Below are 21,045 nucleotides of genomic sequence, written 5' to 3' on the forward strand. Positions count from 1 at the left end.
TTTAGCTCCCTCCTGACATCCAATAACACAAAGACTGAATAAAAAATGATGACAAATAGCAGTGTCAATGTAGATTGTAGGCAGCATACCAGAAGACACAGTGCCTCCGATTCAGTGACATTACATCAGAATTTCATTTCAGTACAGCAATCAATGTTACAGTCAATAATTATGACAGAAGCAAGGACAGCAATCTCAGAGTGTACGTTGTGATCTGGTTGCTCACTGGGCATGAGTGTGCGTATATGTAGGTACATGGATCTGTCACATCAGCAGCTTTGCAGAACTGCAGTGTTGCATAACCAGAGAGAGAGAGGGGGATAGAGGGGGAATTAGAGACCAAGGGAAGTGGGGGTGATGGGAGAAGGGCTTTATTAGGTGGAAGCAAGAGGTAAAGTCAGAACTGCTCCTCTAGTTGTGTCAAGTGTCTATAGCTCATGTGGAATTTAATTTATTTCTAAAATAAGATCCTATTTATTCAGTCAAGGTAATTCGCCTCAACCTATGATCCTCAAACTTGTAATGTCACTCAAAACAGAGCTCATAGTGCTGTTGTCATGTGTTTGACAGGGTTTGGACTACATTTAGATTATAGCTGGCACATAGTTTCAAGGCATTTTAGCACTATTGAAAACATAATCAGATGTGTCCAGTCAATCTGCTGTGATGTGTTGTGGGAGGAGATTCAGGATTATGGCCTGGTGTCTTTGTCCCGACAGGATTAAGGCTCTGTAAGGAGATCACAACATTAATATTCATACCCACTCAGTAGATGTGGAGAGCCGGTCATAGGACTATACTATTCTACATTTTACTGAATGCATAGAAAGACAGATATTTTAACAGAGGTTAAGCTGCACCTTAAAACCATCCTTACTCCACCACCTTTCTATATTACTTCACCAAACTCTATTCATAGGTGGCCTTCACTTCCTATTAAATATATAAATTATGCACATAGACACACCTTAAATCTGTTTTGAATGTTACATAATAACTCACCAACGACTTGATGGTAGATTGATTGATATCCAATGTTTTATTGACATTTAAAAAATGACAGTACAAATGCCAATTTCAGTCATTTCAAATTACAGCATTTGCTCACTGCTGTAATTACAATTATAGTTTCACCTTTCAGCTGATAGAAAATGTATTTATCTATGCACAGAAACAGTAATTGACAAACATCGTTAACAGAAAGAAGTAATTGTACAAATCTGCTGCGGATTGAGTAGTGTTTACGAGATCATTTGTTACATCCCTAAAAATAAAATATTTTGCCTGTACGGTGCAGATCCAGAGCCTATGTGACAGAAATGATGTTTAATCAAACTCCTGTGACATATTGTGCACCGTTTCCATGACAAAGTACTTAGGTTTTTGGACTTGTTTACTAAAGCAGAACAAGCATTTAATCACTAAACCATATACTATGATATCATATAGTCTATATACATTGTTTTGATGTTCACAAATGCACTGTCTACAGCACTACATAATAGCCCATGTACATACTCATCAGAAGGTAGCTAACGATAACTCTCACTAGTTCATAATGCCTGAAAGCTGTGAATGTTATTGCGAAGCAGCAGTGTTTGTTTTAAAATCATGGAAATGTGCATATCACCGAATATGATTCATGCAGTGATTTAACAAAGAAGAACACCAACTATTTTTAATTTAATTCATTATATTCAATCATTATGACATAAGAGATGGCACCTAATTGATGGCACATAAGGACACAAATGTTATTTTGTTATTATTAAATACAGATGTTACAAGATATGCACCTTTGACGGTTCTACACAGCCAAAAACATGAAGGAAGAGTCACCAGTACATGTGATGCAAGGCTCCACTCATTGTCCAACAAGGTACAGTACATAAACTGTCCACCTGCCCGACCTGAACTCACGATGCCCCCTTTTTGAGCAATGGTAAAAAAACATGCACTCAATTCATGTAGTAGCAAAGGTCAGGATGGGACATAATTCCCTTAAAGCCCCACGTAGTAGTGCAGTGTGTGTCCTGGTATTTGTATTTAAATGAAAATAGCAATGCACTTGAAGGAGATTTTTTTTTTAATAACTGTAACAGCCAGAATGTTCACACGGTTCAAAATGTTTCTCGACTGCACTGAATGTGTGGTATCTAAGTTATGATTAGTGTTAAGTCTGGGGAAAATATAATTATAGTTACGTCAGTGTGTGTGCACATGCTTAATCACAGTGCAGTTTTAGTTTTTATGTCTTCGGGTTTGTTAATGTCGGGATGTAGGGTGCTGTTGCATTTCAGTTTGCACATATTTATGGAAGAGATGGGTAGTAAACTGGCATGTCTTGGTCACACACACTGAACCCAGATACCTTCTCATCAGCAATGGGATTGCCCAGAGATATCTTTTCCGTCTTAGAATATTTCTCACAGTCCATGAGGGAAAAGTCAGGGTTGAAACAGATTTCAATCTGCCCCAAAATCTGGACATCAGCATTCTGTGTAACATAAAAACACACATTTTAACAATCTAACAGACTGTCGGCTGCATTTGAAACAGAGCTTCAATACACTGAAAACTGACAAAAAAATGTATTTTTCAAAAGAAGCACAGCACCAACTGCAAATCATAATTTCATTAAACGAATGAAATGAGGTGTTCATACCTTTGATGGATGGACACATTGGATCTTAGGTTTGACGTTGTAGAAGTTCTCAATGACTCCTTCAATTTGTGAAAGCTAAACCCAGACACAATAGGAGAAAAGAAATTAGCTAAATTTACGAGGCAATATTATTATTAGACCCTATTATTAAGAGGCACTTTATTCCTCACATTACACAAATATGGAATATTTTAATATACAATACAATTATGTGTATTAATAAACGTTCAAATATAAAAAGACCTACTTTGTAGTACGTTTCAGAAGGCGTGATGTTGAACTTCTTCAGGATGCTGCAATAACAGAAACTCATCTTTATCTGAGGTGTTTATGCTTTCATACAAAGAACTAGAAAATTAAACATTGTTTCAGAAGAAAGAATGTGTGCACGTGTGAGTGTGTGAGTGTGTACACGTGCAGTACCTGTCTAAATCCAACTTGTGGTATAGTTCCAGTGCCTTGCCAAAGTATTTATGTTGAGTATCCAAAGAAGCTGCTTTGGCTGCACATGTGCCATGTTTATGCCACTCATACTTCCTGTTCAAACAAACAAGTAGCAATAGGTTTTACAATAATTGTGTACAAAGTAATGCCAGAAATACAGTACATGATACAGTACACGAGCATAGTTTATGAATGCATGAAGCAACATTTTAAAGTGTATTCCTAGATTTACAGAGGGATTGGATATACTTTATAATAATTCTGCTGTAGAGTATTAAGAAGACAGGTAGGCTGCATATTGATGTCACAGAAACAAAAACAGAAGTAAATGCTTGTAGCCCTTAGGAGGCCAAGGGAAATGTGTGGCTGTGTAGTACACACAATAATTTAGATAACCAACGAGAATATTTGCTTCCTTTTAAATTGTTGGTCTGAAAATAAGGTAATTGTACACATTCAATAGTGTTCACAGCATGGCATGGTGGACTAAAGTACATCATTGCCCATTACTACATGAAGTAGTATTATACAATAATGGCTTTATTATCACTGTCAATTACTTGCATATCCAAATACACAACAGATACAATGCAGCTGCAGTAAGATACATGCAAGATATTAATAATGTGGTCGTAGCACAGTAATAGTGTATAGAACTAGAATGACACGGACTAAAGAAAGTATCAGATGGATTGACAAACAAAATTAAATTAAATGATTCGTTGATATAATACCAGAATGAAGAAGATGAGGGGTTAAGCAAGTCAGGCCAACTCTTCTTCATGTCTGGAAGCAGGTCCTGAGAACACACCCAAAAACAGATTTGTTTTATTTATCTGTATACCACCTATAGAAAAGGAGGGTAACATCATTATTTACCTTCCCAAATTGGCAATGCCTAATTTGACTGTCTCCGTATGGTGTGCTTTAGATTAAAAGCACACCAAACGAAGACTTCATAGTCTTCATGTAACTTTCTGAAGACTATGAAGTATTTCCCCTTTTCTTCCCCTTTCTTCTTTGTCCTGTCATCTGTCACCATTGTAACTGTTGTCTGTTTTTCTTGATGAATTAAAGTTACGACTGTTTACAGAAATACTATATTAATTAAACGTATTATACACTCAATTATAAAGACACACTGAGCCTGAACAGTGTTGTACCTCTATTAGAGAAGAGTTGAAATGCCACGATGAATTGCAGTCAATCCCTTTGTCTGGCCTGGAAAACAGTTATAATTCACAATATTAGATATCTCACGCTCTCTTTGTTACAAATTCATGCTGATAATGAAAACTTGTATCTGATAAAAAAAAGGAGAGAAAGAAACACACTGACCAAAGTCCATGTAGTGTCCAGTAGCTAATGTTGGGATGACAAGCTGGCTGTTCCATCTGTAGTATGTACACATTTGTAGTGTTATTTCATCTGGACGCATGGACCTAACACTTAATTAGTTGGAATGCTGCAAGCATTCCAACTATTGTTCTTCAAATCTTTATTAAACTTATTATTATTATTATTATTATTATTATTCTATTTCTTCCATCCGTATTTTGGACCTCTTCAACTCTTTCATATTTTCAGCTACAGAAAAAAGTTCAATTATTAAAATATTCAGTTACCTAAGGACACGATGGCTGAGACCTTTCATATTTCTGACTTTTCAAATCTTTGAATTATTAAGCTTTTTATGATTTTTTTTATAATGGGACCCAATGGGGAAATTTTCAAATCATCTTCAACTTCAAACGTTTACAGTTTCTTCATACGTTGAGCTTGAGACAATATTTGAAATTTCACATGTTGACAAAACCTTTAGCTATTAATCTACGCTTTTACATTTTTCATATTTTCTCAATTTTCAAAATTATTCAGCTTTCTATAAAAAAAAAATGAATGGTTTCCAATGAAGAACATCTTCAAATCCGCTTTCAACTCTTCAACTTCAAAAGGTAAAGGCTCTGTCATGCCTTCAACTAGAGACACCATTCCACCTTTAAAATGTTGACAAAACGTTTAGCTGTTATTGTATTACTCATCTTTTTTGATATCTCCTATAGTGTTTTAACTGTCGGCGTTTTCGTTTTATAGTTTTTCCGCACCTTTTCTGCCTTTCTCATTATTGTGTGTTGGGCAGCTCAGAGCAGTGACGTAATACTCCAGAGCGAGGGCACTTGGCGATACACATATTTAGTTGGAATGCTGCAAGCATTCCAACTATTGTTCTTCAAATCTTTATTAAACTTTTTATTAGTTGGAATGCTGCAAGCATTCCAACTATTGTTCTTCAAATCTTTATTAAACTTATTATTAGTTGGAATGCTGCAAGCATTCCAACTATTGTTCTTCAAATCTTTATTAAACTTATTATTATTATTCTATTTCTTCCATCCGTATTTTGGACCTCTTCAACTCTTTCATATTTTCAGCTACAGAAAAAAGTTCAATTATAAAAATATTCAGTTACCTAAGGACACGATGGCTAAGACCTTTCATATTTCTGACTTTTCAAATCTTTGAATTATTAAGCTTTTTATGATTTTTTTTATAATGGGACCCAATGGGGAAATCTTCAAATCATCTTCAACTTCAAACGTTTACAGTTTCTTCATACATTGAGCTTGAGACAATATTTAAAATTCCAAATGTTGACAAAACCTTTAGCTATTAATCTACGCTTTTACATTTTTCATATTTTCTCAAATTTTAAAATTATTCAGCTTTTTATCAAAAAAAAATGAATGGTTTCCAATGAAGAGCATCTTCAAATCCGCTTTCAACTCTTCAACTTCAAAAGGGAAAGGCTCTGTCATGCCTCCAGCTAGAGACACCATTCCACCTTTAAAATGTTGACAAAACGTTTTTGCTGTTATTGTATTACTCATCTTTTCGATATATCCTATATTGTTTTAACTGTCGGCGTTTTCGTTTTATAGTTTTTCCGCACCTTTTCTGCCTTTCTCATTATTGTGTGTTGGGCAGCTCAGAGCAGTGACGTAATACTCCAGAGCGAGGGCACTTGGCGATACACATATTTTAAACTTGCTCTCTACTCCAAACCGTATACTCTTTGGACATAATTTATAGCTCAAAACGTTGGAAATCTTGTCTTCTGCCGTAAACTGCGGTCGATAGGAATCCAACAGATAAGACGTGTTGAGGTCCGACTGAATGGGAGAGCCGGTCCGTCCCCAGCAGCAGCCCTTTGGTCTGTGCATCTACAGGCAGCAGGCACGTAAGCGGCCGCACACGCGAACGGGTGGCGCACATGAACGGCCGTGCTCGCGCGTGAACGTGTTATTATGGTCGCGTGCACGTTCGTGTGTGTGTGTGCGCGCGCGTGTGTGCAGGTCACTTTGGTTATAAACGTCAGGATTAACAGCGTCACTGACGTTCACGTTGAGGTTTGACGGATGGTTTTGTAGACACTCAGTAATATCAGGTCTCTCACCAACTGCACCTGTAGATCAGTGGTTAGCAACTCCGCCTTAGGAGCAAAGGGTCAGTGGTTCAAACCCCACCTATGGCAGATTTTAATTTTTCAAAAAAACTTTATTTTTTCTTCTGTTGGACTGGACACTGTGGCGGGCCGGGTCGTATGTTTGACACCCCTGATTTAGATGATGCAGTTTTCCTTTCAACTTTTCCAATTATAAATTTAAACGACAAGAATTTTCAACAGTTCAATTAAATGACTTTGAACTGTAAAATGTTTCAGTAGGTATTTTGCCTTTTCTATATTTTCAATAATGATTTGCTATTTATTTATATATTCATCTATTCCGCTATTTTCAGCTATATTAATAAATTCAGCTATTTTTACATATATTCAGCTATTCTTTCATTTTCAAATATATTTAGCTATATTTAGCTAATTTAAGCTATATTCCACTATGTTCCGCTATATTCAGCTATTTCTTTCAAATATTTCAGCTATAAGCTTCAGCTTTTTGCATTCCAACGCATTTTCAGCAGGAAATGCTCTTTCTAGTTATTATTCTATTTCTTCCATCCGTATTTTGGACCTCTTCAACTCTTTCATATTTTCAGCTACAGAAAAAAGTTCAATTATAAAAATATTCAGTTACCTAAGGACACGATGGCTAAGACTTTTCATATTTCAGACTTTTCAAATCTTTGAATTATTAAGCTTTTTATGATTTTTTTTATAATGGGACCCAATGGGGAAATTTTCAAATCATCTTCAACTTCAAACGTTTACAGTTTCTTCATACGTTGAGCTTGAGACAATATTTAAAATTTCACATGTTGACAAAACCTTTAGCTATTAATCTACGCTTTTACATTTTTCATATTTACTCAAATTTTAAAATTATTCAGCTTTTTATAAAAAAAAAATGAATGGTTTCCAATGAAGAACATCTTCAAATCCGCTTTCAACTCTTCAACTTCAAAAGGTAAAGGCTCTGTCATGCCTCCAGCTAGAGACACCATTCCACCTTTAAAATGTTGACAAAACGTTTAGCTGTTATTGTATTACTCATCTTTTTTGATATATCCTATATTGTTTTAACTGTCGGCGTTTTCGTTTTATAGTTTTTCCGCACCTTTTCTGCCTTTCTCATTATTGTGTGTTGGGCAGCTCACAGCGGTGACGTCAGACTCCAGAGCGAGGGCACTTGGCGATACACATATTTTAAACTTGCTCTCTACTCCAAACCGTATACTCTTTGGACATAATTTATAGCTCAAAACGTTGGAAATCTTGTCTTCTGCCGTAAACTGCGGTCGATAGGAATCCAACAGATAAGACGTGTTGAGGTCCGACTGAATGGGAGAGCCGGTCCGTCCCCAGCAGCAGCCCTTTGGTCTGTGCATCTACAGGCAGCAGGCACGTAAGCGGCCGCACACGCGAACGGGTCGCGCACATGAACGGCCGTGCTCGCGCGTGAACGGCAGCACACGTAAACGCCCACTAACGTGAAACGGCCGCGCGTGTAAACGCTCGCCAACGGGTGCGCCCGCGCCTCAACGGCCGCGCGCGTGCACGGCCGTGTGCGCGCGAACGGCCGCGTTAACGTGTTATTATGGTCGCGTGCACGTTCGTGTGTGTGCGCGCGTGTGTGCAGGTCACTTTGGTTATAGACGTCAGGATTAACAGCGTCACTGACGTTCACGTTCTGAGGTTTGACAGATGGTTTTGTAGACACTCAATAATATCAGGTCTCTCACCAACTGCGCCTGTGGATCAGTGGTTAGCATCTCTGTCTTAGAAGCAAAAGGTCAGTGGTTCAAACCCCACTTATGGCAGACTTCAATATTAAAAAAAACAACTTTTTTTTTTCTTCTGTTGGACTGGACACTGTGGCGGGCCGGGTCGTATGTTTGACACCTCTGATTTAGATGATGCAGTTTTCCTTTCAACTTTTCCAATGATACATTTAAACGACAAGGATTTTCAACAGTTCAATTAAATGATGTTGAACTGTAACATTTTTCAGCAGGTATTTTGCCTTTTCTATATTTTCAGTAATGATTTGCTATTTATTTATATATTCATCTATTCCGCAATTTTCAGCTGCATTAATATATTCAGCTGTTTTTACATATATTCAGCTATTCTTTCATTTTCAAATATATTTAGCTATATTTAGCTAATTTAAGCTATATTCCACTATGTTCAGCTATATTCAGCTATTTCCTTCAAATATTTCAGCTATAAGCTTCAGCCTTTTGCATTCCAACGCATTTTCAGCAGGAAATGCTCTTTCTAGTTTAAACTTGCTCTCTACTCCAAACCGTATACTCTTTGGACATAATTTATAGCTCAAAACGTTGGAAATCTTGTCTTCTGCCGTAAACTGCGGTCGATAGGAATCCAACAGATAAGACGTGTTGAGGTCCGACTGAATGGGAGAGCCGGTCCGTCCCCAGCAGCAGCCCTTTGGTCTGTGCATCTACAGGCAGCAGGCACGTAAGCGGCCGCACACGCGAACGGGTGGCGCACATGAACGGCCGTGCTCGCGCGTGAACGGCAGCACACGTAAACGCCCACTAACGTGAAACGGCCGCGCGTGTAAACGCTCGCCAACGGGTGCGCCCGCGCCTCAACGGCCGCGCGCGTGCACGGCCGTGCGCGCGCGAACGGCCGCGTTAACATGTTATTATGGTCGCGTGCACGTTCGTGTGTGTGTGCGCGCGCGTGTGTGCAGGTCACTTTGGTTATAGACGTCAGGATTAACAGCGTCACTGACGTTCACGTTCTGAGGTTTGACAGATGGTTTTGAAGACACTCAATAATATCAGCTGTCTCACTAACTGCGCCTGTGGATCAGTGGTTTAGAAACTCCGTCTTAGAAGCAAAGGGTCAGTGGTTCAAACCCCACTTATGGCAGACTTCAATATTAAAAAAAACAACTTTTTTTTTCTTCTGTTGGACTGGACACTGTGGCGGGCCGGGTCGTATGTTTGACACCTCTGATTTAGATGATGCAGTTTTCCTTTCAACTTTTCCAATGATACATTTAAACGACAAGGATTTTCAACAGTTCAATTAAATGATGTTGAACTGTAACATTTTTCAGCAGGTATTTTGCCTTTTCTATATTTTCAGTAATGATTTGCTATTTATTTATATATTCATCTATTCTGCAATTTTCAGCTGTATTAATATATTCAGCTGTTTTTACATATATTCAGCTATTCTTTCATTTTCAAATATATTTAGCTATATTTAGCTAATTTAAGCTATATTCCACTATGTTCAGCTATATTCAGCTATTTCCTTCAAATATTTCAGCTCTAAGCTTCAGCCTTTTGCATTCCAACGCATTTTCAGCAGGAAATGCTCTTTCTAGTTATGTTATTAACAATATTTAAATGAGCACAAAGCAAATATTTAAAAGTAGCTACAAGGGCTGCAATTAATGTTTTTTATATCAGTGATTCATTTGTATTATTCTTAGATGAACCGTTTAATTTTAAGAAATGAACAATCACTTTAAACAGAAATAAAATGAAGCTCTACTTTTTCCCACCAAGGAAAGTCGCACTGTTGAGTGGAAGCAGCAACTTTGCAGTTAAGAATCTACTGTACATGTACAAACATCTCCTCAGTTGTAAAATGTCTTGAAATTTCCTTCATAGAATCTCCTATGATCATTTTAATTTGTCAATCATTAAGCAAAATGAGACCCAGATAAAATAAATAGCAAATAAACACAAACTTTTCGGAGCAAAACCACAATCTTGCCAAAATTTCTGACACACAAGGCATATGATACAAAACCACATGTCACTCCAAGGAGTGAACCATCAGAGGTTCTCCAGAAAGCATAAAAAGCAACAAATGTGTGGTCAAAAGCACAAGACAAAGGGTGTGTGTTTTGTATCGAGACGTGTTTAAAACTGCATCTTCCTGTGTTGAGCAAACTCTTGCCTAATCAAACCAGATTGCTGACACACAGTCAGTCTCATGATTCAAACATAGAACTCACATGATATTCAAAGATTAAACGTTTACTCGGTGATACAATGTATATGTCGCATTCTTGGTCAATATAAAAGGGAAACATTGTTTTAAGAAATTGTCTGGGAAACCATGTGTGACCATGTTATCTACTAGTTGAACATAATTGTTGGATAAATATCTGTACATACTTAATTGTTGGATAAATATTATCCATCTATACTATCCTCAATTGTTTACAACAGGGTTCATCTTTCTGTTGCACAAATTAATCTAATTATCCACAGATATAGTACTTTGGCTGGGCCCACAGATAAAGGTATCACTGGACTGTGATTGCTGCATGTTGTTACAATTTGTAGGGGTATCCACGTTAATATCCTAGAGAGGCAAGCTTTACGATTATTTTAATGTCAAATGAATTGGCATTTTATGTTCATTCTCTACACATCTATTGGATTTCTGTTCATCCTGATAGAGCATCCTCCTCTGCTGCTCTCCTGAACTTTTCTTTTTTCTTTCTTTGTGATTTTGTGCTCTAAAAAAAATGTTTAACTGCATAAATTAGCCAAGTGGCTAAACATACTTCTCCTTCCTCATTGCTCTTCTACTCTCTGGTTTAAGTTGCCACATTTCCTGACGAAACATCACTGTTGAATTTCAGGCTGCATGTGTGTTTTTGCAGCCTTGGATAGTTTAAACAGAAAAGCTAATATATTGACAGGCAAAGCAGCAAGTTATCAGAAAACAATGGTATCGGCTATATTGAGCAACAATTTGCAAACACCTCACATCATAAACAACAACAAAACGCAGTAGATTTATGTTAATGACCTAATTTAAGTGCACTTGTTTTGTTTCATATCAGTGTGTTTTAATGTAATTTATGGTACATTTCATGGTGGAGAGCCGACGACAACTACACCCACAAAGCCAATACAAGAGCTGTGAGCAAACACAGCCCAAAAGAGTAATTTATAAACCGTGGAAGAGTTACGTAGTCAACAAAAACCAGCTTCGACGCAAAGTCATGTTCATCCTTGACACAATGTAGAGATGTTAGATTATCAACCACATACATTTTAGTAACTTAACTGTATGTTCCTTGATGTGTGCACTCAACAGATGTATTATCGAGACAAACAGAAACTGTATTGGGACGCTTTTGGCAGATATTCTATGTTAAATGACTAGCATTGGGGGCAAATTAACTTGTTTGGGACATCCCGCGTCAACATGTTAAGCCTAAATAAATAAAGGAATTAGTAACGGCAGAAAAAAACTCACACTACAAAATGTGGTTGGCCAGTGGTGGGTCAGGATTAGTTTCGTCCACATGTGTCTGAAATACATACACACTTTAATTAATTTAAATTATAGCAGTTAATTAGAGGTTCAACCATCATATTTATCTACACGTACAGTTTATTATTTTGTTGTACTTACTGAGGTGAAATCCCAAAGGCAAAGGGCAGAGCCGCCGCCAGGCAGAGCAGAAGAGTGGAGCAGAACTTCATGTCCGATCTAAAAGAAGATAATGGATTTGTCAACAGCTGCTTTTATGGAGGACTCAATATTGAACACGAGGACATCTCCAGGGCCCGGTTCCTCGTACGTGCTTCAACAAAGTTGATCAAATGTCCTATTATCCAGCTTAGCCTAACGAGATGATTGGCTATAGGATATGTCAGTTCCACGAAGGTGGATCCTCCCTGAAATGGTCTCGTTCGTTCTAACCAGACGTCAGTCCTCAGGATAATTGCGCGTGGCCGCTCCTCTTCAGACTGCTTCACATATCTCTGAGTCTACATTTCATCAGACCTCACCTGATCCAAAAACATTTCCCATCAGGTGGGGAAGGCCCAGCAGAGGCTCTACTTCCTCAGGAAGCTGAAGCAGGCTCCCCTTCTTCAACACCTGCTGATAAACTTCTATTAAGCAACCTAGTGCTGCACTGTGTGGTTTGCTAGCTGCACAGTGGAGGACAGGAGGAACCTGCAGCGGGTGGTGAAGATGGCAGAAAGAGTGATTGGGACCACATTACCCCCCTCAGTGACCTATACGCTGGCCAGCTCTGTAAGAAAGCCAGCTGTATCTCCAAAGATCCCACCCACTCTGGGCATGCACTGTTTGCTCCCCTTCCATCTGGAAGGAGATACAGGACAATTAAAACACGCACAAACAGACTATGAAACAGCTTTTACCCACAGGCTGGCAAATGTATAGAACCCTCCCCCCAAAAGGTTGAGGACACTAGCACTAACTGCTGAACAATATTTAATGGCAGATGCACTTTATGATGATCCACTTATTTATCTGTCTACTTGTGATGTGAATGTTTCTATGGTTGTTTTCAATGTTTGTCTTTACTGCAAGAGCTGCTAAACTGTTTTTCGTCGTTTTCGTGACAATGACAATTAAGTATTCTATTAAGGAAGAAAAGTCGAACGGCAAATTCATGATGTTCTCTTTTTAAAATAGCAAATAAACTCAGATAAAGAGCGTCTGTTTTCTCTGCTGACGAGCAGAATATGATATGTATGTTACCATAAAACTAGGAGTTTGAATATGTGTATGGGCGGCTCAGTGTGTATGTATTATTCATATTCAGAAATTCAGTCAAGCAGTGATAAGTATTATCATGAATCCATCGTAGTCATGTTATACAATAATGATATGTATAGTGTATTGTAAAACTGTCATATAATTATGAGTGCCTTAAACACATCCATAAGTTTCTTAAGCGCTAATTAAACGTTATGAACAGCACGCAGCAGCTTTCACAATGTTCAACACATCACGGACACTGTACAAACAGTACCAATAGCGCTCGTACAGAAAGTGATCATGATGTGAGAACAGATCTTGGCGATCTGGAAGAACTCTCTCTCTGTAAAACTAACTATAATATAATTATTATTGCTCCTATGTCAATAAGGAAGGAAGCTGCTTTTTGTCCGGTGGGAGTGGCCAACTTATCACTGCGGTCAAGTGAGCCCACATCCGCCGAGTGAGCCTCAATTGCAATTCTGAATGCACCTCTATTCAAGGTGTTACGGTACGGGGGTGGTAGACAGCACAGAGAAGCCAGAGAAGCCGAGCTCAAAAGCTTAAATAAATGATGATATTCATATTCAAATGGAAGATCCTTAAACTTGTAAATTAAAAGTACAACGCAGTCTTGTTCAAACTGATCCCTGCTATGTCCATGTGTATGGTTGTGCATGAGATTTTACTGTACAGTTTTAAAGAAAAGTGACTTCAAAGTCAGCTTCAATGACATAATGATATTCATAATGTCACAATTTCCAATATTCAAAGGGCTATACAAATAGATTCTTAAACCTTGAAGTCACTTTTCTCCAAAACTGTACAGTAAAATCTCAAGGCCATACACATGACATAGAAGAGCTCAGTCTGAACAAGACTGCGTTGTAATTACTTTACAAATGTAAGGATCTGTTTTTATAGCAGTTTGAATATTGGAAAGTGTGACAAATGTGAATATCATGTCATTGAAGCTGACTGGACCCAGGTTCCTCCAACATCCACATCATAACAACAACAACAACAATGTTCAAATTAGAATTGGTTAAATAAAACATTTGTGACTGGAGAGTTCATGCATTATTCTATAATAATAGATTTTGATGAAACCATGCGTTATAGAACATGTAGATGTTAGACAGGATTACAAAACCAGACAAAGGCTGGCAGTCAGAATGACAGTCAGAGGAAAATTTACCTCATGTGACCACATTAATTAGGCAATAAAGAGACTTTTAACACAGCAACCTCTAACTCAAATACACAAGAGCTTACATTTAAAACCTTATCCACACACATAACCAGCACCCGTGTAGCTAGCAGTACCATCAATCCGGCGACAAATGACGTATCTAAAGATACTAATTCTGAAACTGACAACAGCTATTACCACAACTCAGGCGGAAGTTCCCACGATCGTAATGAAATGGTTAAGTTGTGTCAGTACACCAGGAATGAACAGTCAGAAACGACGCAAAAGCTACTTTCTAGAAACATTGCAGTGCTTCAAAACTGCAATGAAATACAATTGAGACGTTATGGCGATGAGTAACTTTGAAGTAACCTAAACAGACTTCATACTGAAAATACTATTGGAAGTTAGGCAGCGAAATTAATGAATCTTTAAACGTGAACAATAGACATCGTCAAACTAACTTCATGTTTCAACCAAACAACCTTAAATTCAAATAAATATAATATTTACTTATGCCTCACTTTGTGCCGGAAATGTTTGCAGCTGAATACGTGGTGGTTACTAGAGTGCCGCGCGGATCGTCATGTAGAAAAACTACATGGGACAGTGTTGTTGATGTCCCGCAACCGGATCGCTGTGTCTGTCTGCTCAGCCAATCGCGTGCGGCGCTGAAGTCCTTGCGTCGTCACGTGGTAAGAAGGGTTGGCTTCATTTACTGTCTGGCACGCGCCGGCTAATCCTCAACTTTTTTTTAATTTTTTTTTTTAACGAATTAAAGAAAGTATTACAGCGTCAAAATCTATTGAAAGTAGCTCTGAGATATTGATCTACATTGAAGACAAATAATAAATAGTCTGATTTTTTTTTCAATTTAAACTCATATTTGACAGAATTGTCAGTTCTCTAACATGACTACATTCTGATTAAGACGATTTTACAGATTTCTAAGAGAATATACTAGATTAAAAGTCTGAAAAGTCTTTGGTAACAGCATTCGTGAAATTTTAAAGCTGTATTCATGAAGAATGGACAATGGCAGTTTCACAATATAGGCAGTATCAGGGTGTACATATACAGTACACACACACACCAGGGCAGGCCTTCTGATCCTTCTCTGAATATATATATATATATATATATATATATATATATATATATATATATATATATATATATATATATATATATATATATATATGTGTGTGTGTATATTGTATAATGTAATTGTATTTCATAAATACAAAACATATATTATAATTTTTTATTCAATCAAATTTCACTTCTCTTTATCTATGAGCCTGGTTAAAATACATGAAACAGCCTTCTCGAGACCCTGGGCGTGTGATTGGTCACAGGGCCCGTATGACCATTAACATGCGCTACCAATAACCTAGAATCTCAGGACTTAAGGCTGATTTATACTCGGGTTTTACACAGAGACGCAGGCACGCAAGACACGCATGGCCGACCTTGCGTGGACAAATCGGCCATTTTGCGTGCGTCACCCCAAATTTCTGACTACCCGTCAAAGCTACGCGAGCCGTACGCAGCCCGGAAGGCTGTGATTGGTCCGCTAACCACATCCTTTCCGAGTCTCGTATTTCCGGTTTCATAGCATAAAACCGCCATTTTTAAAAGCCGCAGCAGAAACACGAACGATGGATTCCGTCGAAGAACGTTTGGCAGAAGAGGTCCGAAAATATGAGCACAATATCAGCTCCAGCTCCACCAACTCGTTTTGACTCCTGGTCGCTATTGTTTAGTGTGTCTAGTGAAAAAAGACACCAAGCAAAACTATAAAAATGTAATTGCTTCTCTAAATGTTTCAACAACCTTACTCCTTCCTTCCTACTGTGTTCAGCTCGCTTGTTTTCTGGTAGACAAAAGTCACGGTGCCCCACTGACCAATCACAGCGCATGTTAAAGGTCACGCGGGCCCTGTGACCAATCACACGTCCAGGGTTTCGAGAAGGCTCTTCCATGTATTTTAACCAGGCTACTCTTACATAGAGGAAGACAGGTGAAATTTGACTGGATAATAAATGCTGTGACACAGGTCCCAAAAAGCCATACAAGAGGTCTGAAGGAGCAGAGGAACACATGAAGGAAGCTGTATAATGAAAATAAGCTAATAGGGACAAATCATTATCATACATGTAGTGTGTTTGTAAAAAAAACAAGTACATTATAAAAAGCTATAACTTTGATTATAAAACAATTTTAAAAATGTATTCCTTTTTTATTTATTTTTTAATTTAAAAAAAATAAAAAAAATAGTTATAACTTTGTGATTCTGTTAAGGCCTTAAGGCTTTGAAGGCCCTGACAGCCGCCACTACCACTAGTATATCTATCTATCTATCTATCTATCTATCTATCTATCTATCTATCTATCTATCTATCTATCTAGATAGATAGATAGATAGATATAGATATATATGTATATCAATAGATAGATAGATAGATATGTATATCAATATATTTATATATATATATATATATATATATATATATATATATATATATAGAGAGAGAGAGAGAGAGAGAGAGAGAGAGAGAGAGAGAGAGAGAGAGAGAGACATTGTATTAGAGAGAGAGATATTATTATATCTTCCTCGTCCAACTGTGGAAATATATTACCACCTCATTAGTCTGGAGCCATGGCTCACCGGCAGCCAACAACATAATGCTCTAAAATGATCACTAGGCTGTGGTTACAGAGTACATGCACATGACCAACAGAGGGCTCTTTTGACCGCAGACAGACGCCATTCCTGTTTTTAACTCACACACACACACACACACACACACACACACACACACACACACACACACACACACACACACAAATAGAGAGACCAAGTTTACTGTAGTGCACAGAAGTACAACAAATCTTATGTGGACTGACTGAAATATAATGTTTTTGCCAATGTGAATTAAGGCACAACAAACAATTAAAGTGCTTCATGTTTCTGTAAAGTTTTCAATGCAAGATCCCATTGACACACATTGTCCAGTTCAAACTTGATTTGTATGTATTTTTATAAATCCTACATATTTAGCATTCATTGAAATTTAATCTCTCATTAAAAAAAGTAAATTTTTGTCTGTATTCTGGGGAATTTTTATGTATCAATTTAAGGATGACATGTCTTCATTAGGTTGATGGAAAACACAAAATTCAAGGCCCAGATGACACATTCCAATGTGTTCTCTACTTTTGAATATGAATTCTCCTGTAGATCAACTATTTTCATTTAATGTTATTTCTGCTGAGTCAAAACACATGTAAGAATGATATACTCCTCTTTCTTTTTTTGTGTCATGTTCAAAATGTTCTGCACGATCAAAATATGTCTATGTTCTGTCACTGTGAGATGTTGAGAATAAAGTTGTAATATTTTGAGGAAAAATTCCTAAGAAAAAGTCGTAATATTACCAGAATATAATAACATTTCAAGAAAAAGTGCACCTGCTCTATAGTCTGATGTGCATTACGTTTTTCCTCTGCTCACATGATGGTATCCCGTTCAGCCAATCTGACGGACACAAATTCCTATTTGGGCCTCTAGACAAGACTAAGTTTAGAGAAAGTGCCTAGTTGCTGCTCTTTATTGGCGGTGGCAAACCTAAATTAAGTGAAAACATTTCTGATTGGGCATAAAGCCACCATTCTGTGGCTTATTGTCATTTGTATCGGCAATAAGCCACAGAATGGTGATATTGATAACATCACCATATCAGGTGAGGTGCACCTCACAGCCGCTTCCCTCAGCTTTTCCCTGGGAAGCATTTTGGAGTCTGCTCAAAAAAAGCAAAGGCGTCTATGTGCAAGGGGATCCAGAGCTTCGAGGTCTCCTAATTTTATAATATTATTAATGAATTCTCAAAATCTTTAATTATTATTTATTTCTAATAGTGACCCTAAAACTCCACAGTAATTGAGAGACTAGAAGCCGGTCTTTTTGGTTTATCTTATTCCCTCTCTAATTTCATCAGTCATAGGGCAGCCTGTTTGATCAACATTATTTAGTTATTTATATATTGATTAGATCCTATAAAATTCACACCTCACACATGACCCAAGCCGCCATCCTGCCACTCTCTATCTTTCCCTTTCTCTCGTGTAACGCCATGTTCCCATCATTTGATTTTGCCTCAGATGTGAAATGTCTTTTAGAGTTCCTCCACTGTGTCAGGGATAGTCACGCTGTAACTGTAGCTAGTTTTATAAATAGGCCCTGGTTAAAGTTCAGCATGTGACAGAGTCTCAAGATGTTTCAGAGGAGAAAGATCTTACAGAGGGACTAAAACACAGGTTAAAGTTTAGCTAGAATGATTTAAATGTATGTGGGAAGCGGTTATATATTGTGGATATATGTTGCAACATTGAAATATACATTGAATTTCAGACTTTTAAGGTGCATGCTCTATAAGCTCTAAAATGCTGTCAAATGTATGTTTTATAATTCAACAATGAAGCCATTATGGTACGGAAGACATGGGAGTGACCAGCATTGTTGCAATGTGCTACTTCAATAAGCACACTAACTTGCTGCCTATTCTATAAATGCTGCTTGAAAATGTGGCAGTGCCCCCATAACAGATGCTCTGCATTGTCTAGATCAGGTGGTATAACCAGTTGAATAACCAGTTGATGAGCATCAGTTGAGCGCTAGAAACCAGCATTTGAGCTAACTACTAAAATCAAACAGTCGACTGGTTCTGGTGGCCCTAAGTCTTGAAGGATACTGGTTATATATAGGCAAGCTCTCTTTCCTAATAAGGCCTCGGGGAAAGGCAGGTGGGGATCGCTTGGAGACGGGTGGTGGTTTTGTTGGCCTGGTGCTTGGTTTAGGCTGACTCCCGGTGGATTCAGGCTGACAACCGAAGTCACTGCAAAGGAAATCTCAAGGGGTAAGAAAGCTATATTTCATTCTCTTTTTGTTTCTATCACCTTTTGTATCTCTTCTTTCAAGTACTAAGGATGGGCTAAAAATTCAATCTGAATAAAGTGAACCATTGTAGAATTATAATAATTGCCTGTTTGAGGCAAAACAGCAATTATCTTTGTGTTTATAGTAATACTCTTAATTGGTTAAAATGGACTCCAACTGGAAAATACAACCTGGCGGGGACTATTGCTTCAGTGCACAAATTGCTGGTGTGTAAATGTGGAACTCATACCGTGTTGACTTTGGTTTAATTAAAATGAATTAACTTGTATCACAAAGGAGTCATTATTATTCAATTGCATTACAATTGTCGCGAGTAAGCACATGCCAAAGGTTTGTATCTAAATAGCAACTGTTCAGAGGTTTTTACAAGTATGGTTGAAACTCTTAGTGGTTTACAGTTGCAGGCGGTGTGGCTCGGGTGTCATTTGGCAGACATTTGTGCTGTTGCAGTTTGGGCTGGACTGACAGAGACAGAGGACAGCCACTCGGGTGTAGGACAGATGGGACTGGAATATGACATGCCTCCAGTGAAACTTGCCTGAGGGCAGTTGAGTTTAATGTTGATTTTCTTTAGAGGATCTCTGTAGCTTTGATTTAGATTATGTGAAACTTCTCGAGAGGGTGTTACATAAATAAACTGTATTAACTCAAAAGAAAAAATAGAGATGTAAGCTGATTTGTCATTCCTTGAGTGGGGTAAAGAACATTTTCTGTTAGAAATTTGAATTTTGCGGCTTTTCTTACTGCACAAACACATGATTCAACCAGGATTGTAACTTGTTGACTTTAGTTTTTTGGGGGGTTATTTGGACATTTGTGGCATTATGAGACCATATAGCTGATGGTCTGGCTGCTTAATTTGCATTTGTAAGGTATTAGAAGTGAGTAAAACATGCTGAGGTGTGTTTCAGAAATGTGGAGACAGTATTGCTTTTGCCATTGGCGCATGTCTCAATAGCTTTCCGGGTAAGGTGGGCCAGGGACGATTACTTCATGTTTCATCTGTCCTTATTTCTGGTCTCTGAGGACTTGGGTGATGTAAGGGAATCCCGTTTCAATGTCGCAATTACTGCATGATGTAAGACAACGTTATGCCCTCGTTCTGGTGTGTGTATGTACACAACTTCTTATGTCGAACACACAACAACTTAACTGCCAGTGATACATGTGTAGCAGTGGTTCACTGTCTTTCTTTTTTTTGTATCAGTGGCAATATCATCAGTGTTTACTGATGCCATGTAATGTATCAGTCTAGTTGCTAATACAGAATATAATGTGATTAATATATACTTGTTATAAGTGTTTTATTCACTTGACTTTAAAGTTGGAAATAACTATTCACAGGCCACCTATGTGTATAATACTGTAATGAATATACAACTACTCATGCTGAATTTAGAGCAGCTGTACTCAGCCAGTTACTGTTCATATACATCACCGGTCCAACAATAGACTGCATCCAGACTTTTTGTTTGTGTATGTACATGTGTGTCTGTGTTAATGGTGTCTTTAAATCAATATAATGTCACCTTGCCATTCCTGAAGCTGACAGTAAGACTGCTGTGTTTGTGTGTGGCAGTGTTGGCAACTCCATGTGTCCAAATTCCAGGAGGGCCTTTCTTTTAGCAGGGGACGAGGCCCTTAACTAAAATATATTTTTCACTGATCTGACATATTGTAATAATGCACAAAGACAGGACTTTATTTCTCAAAGCTTCCAAATGTCTTGTTTGTCTGCAACTTTGTGTTGTATCGGTGTTGGGTCTTAACCAGGTCACCTGTATAATTATAGGTTATAAAAATAC

General features: G+C 37.9%; 2 protein-coding genes across 3 annotated transcripts in view; one reads left to right on the top strand and one right to left on the bottom strand.

Annotated features, from left to right (window-relative positions):
- Positions 1-1,020: 1,020 nt before the first annotated feature.
- Positions 1,021-14,935, bottom strand: rnaset2 (ribonuclease T2). Its single transcript, XM_068585779.1, has 10 exons — positions 14,805-14,935; positions 11,988-12,065; positions 11,829-11,883; positions 4,448-4,503; positions 4,273-4,330; positions 3,844-3,908; positions 3,089-3,202; positions 2,913-2,958; positions 2,666-2,740; positions 1,021-2,497 (listed from the first exon to the last, which is right to left on the bottom strand). The coding sequence occupies exons 2-10, from the start codon at positions 12,056-12,058 to the stop codon at positions 2,312-2,314; spliced, it is 726 nt and encodes a 241-aa protein (XP_068441880.1). The 5' UTR covers positions 12,059-12,065; positions 14,805-14,935; the 3' UTR covers positions 1,021-2,311.
- Positions 14,936-19,095: 4,160 nt separating this feature from the next.
- Positions 19,096-21,045, top strand: part of myom2b (myomesin 2b) — a 28,739-nt gene continuing 26,789 nt past the window's right edge. The window contains exon 1 of one of the 2 annotated variants that reach the window (XM_068585902.1): positions 19,096-19,199. The gene's annotated coding sequence lies outside the window, so the exon portion shown is untranslated. The remainder of the gene's footprint in view (positions 19,200-21,045) is intronic. The other variant, XM_068585949.1, reaches the window with a different exon arrangement.

This window comes from Clinocottus analis, unplaced genomic scaffold, assembly GCF_023055335.1.
Source record: "Clinocottus analis isolate CAN_PGR_092001 unplaced genomic scaffold, fCliAna1.0.p SCAF_1, whole genome shotgun sequence".
NCBI classification, from domain to species: domain Eukaryota; kingdom Metazoa; phylum Chordata; class Actinopteri; order Perciformes; family Cottidae; genus Clinocottus; species Clinocottus analis.

Bases quoted from the DNA above. Each gene is read 5' to 3' on its own strand.
- rnaset2 (XM_068585779.1), bottom strand. From the start codon at position 12,058: ATGAAGTTCTGCTCCACTCTTCTGCTCTGCCTGGCGGCGGCTCTGCCC. The intron at 3,909-4,272 runs GTACAACACTGT...GTGTGTTCTCAG, and splicing joins TCAACTCTTCTCTAATAGAG to GACCTGCTTCCAGACATGAA. The intron at 2,741-2,912 runs GTAGGTCTTTTT...GTCTGGGTTTAG, and splicing joins CTTCTGAAACGTACTACAAA to CTTTCACAAATTGAAGGAGT.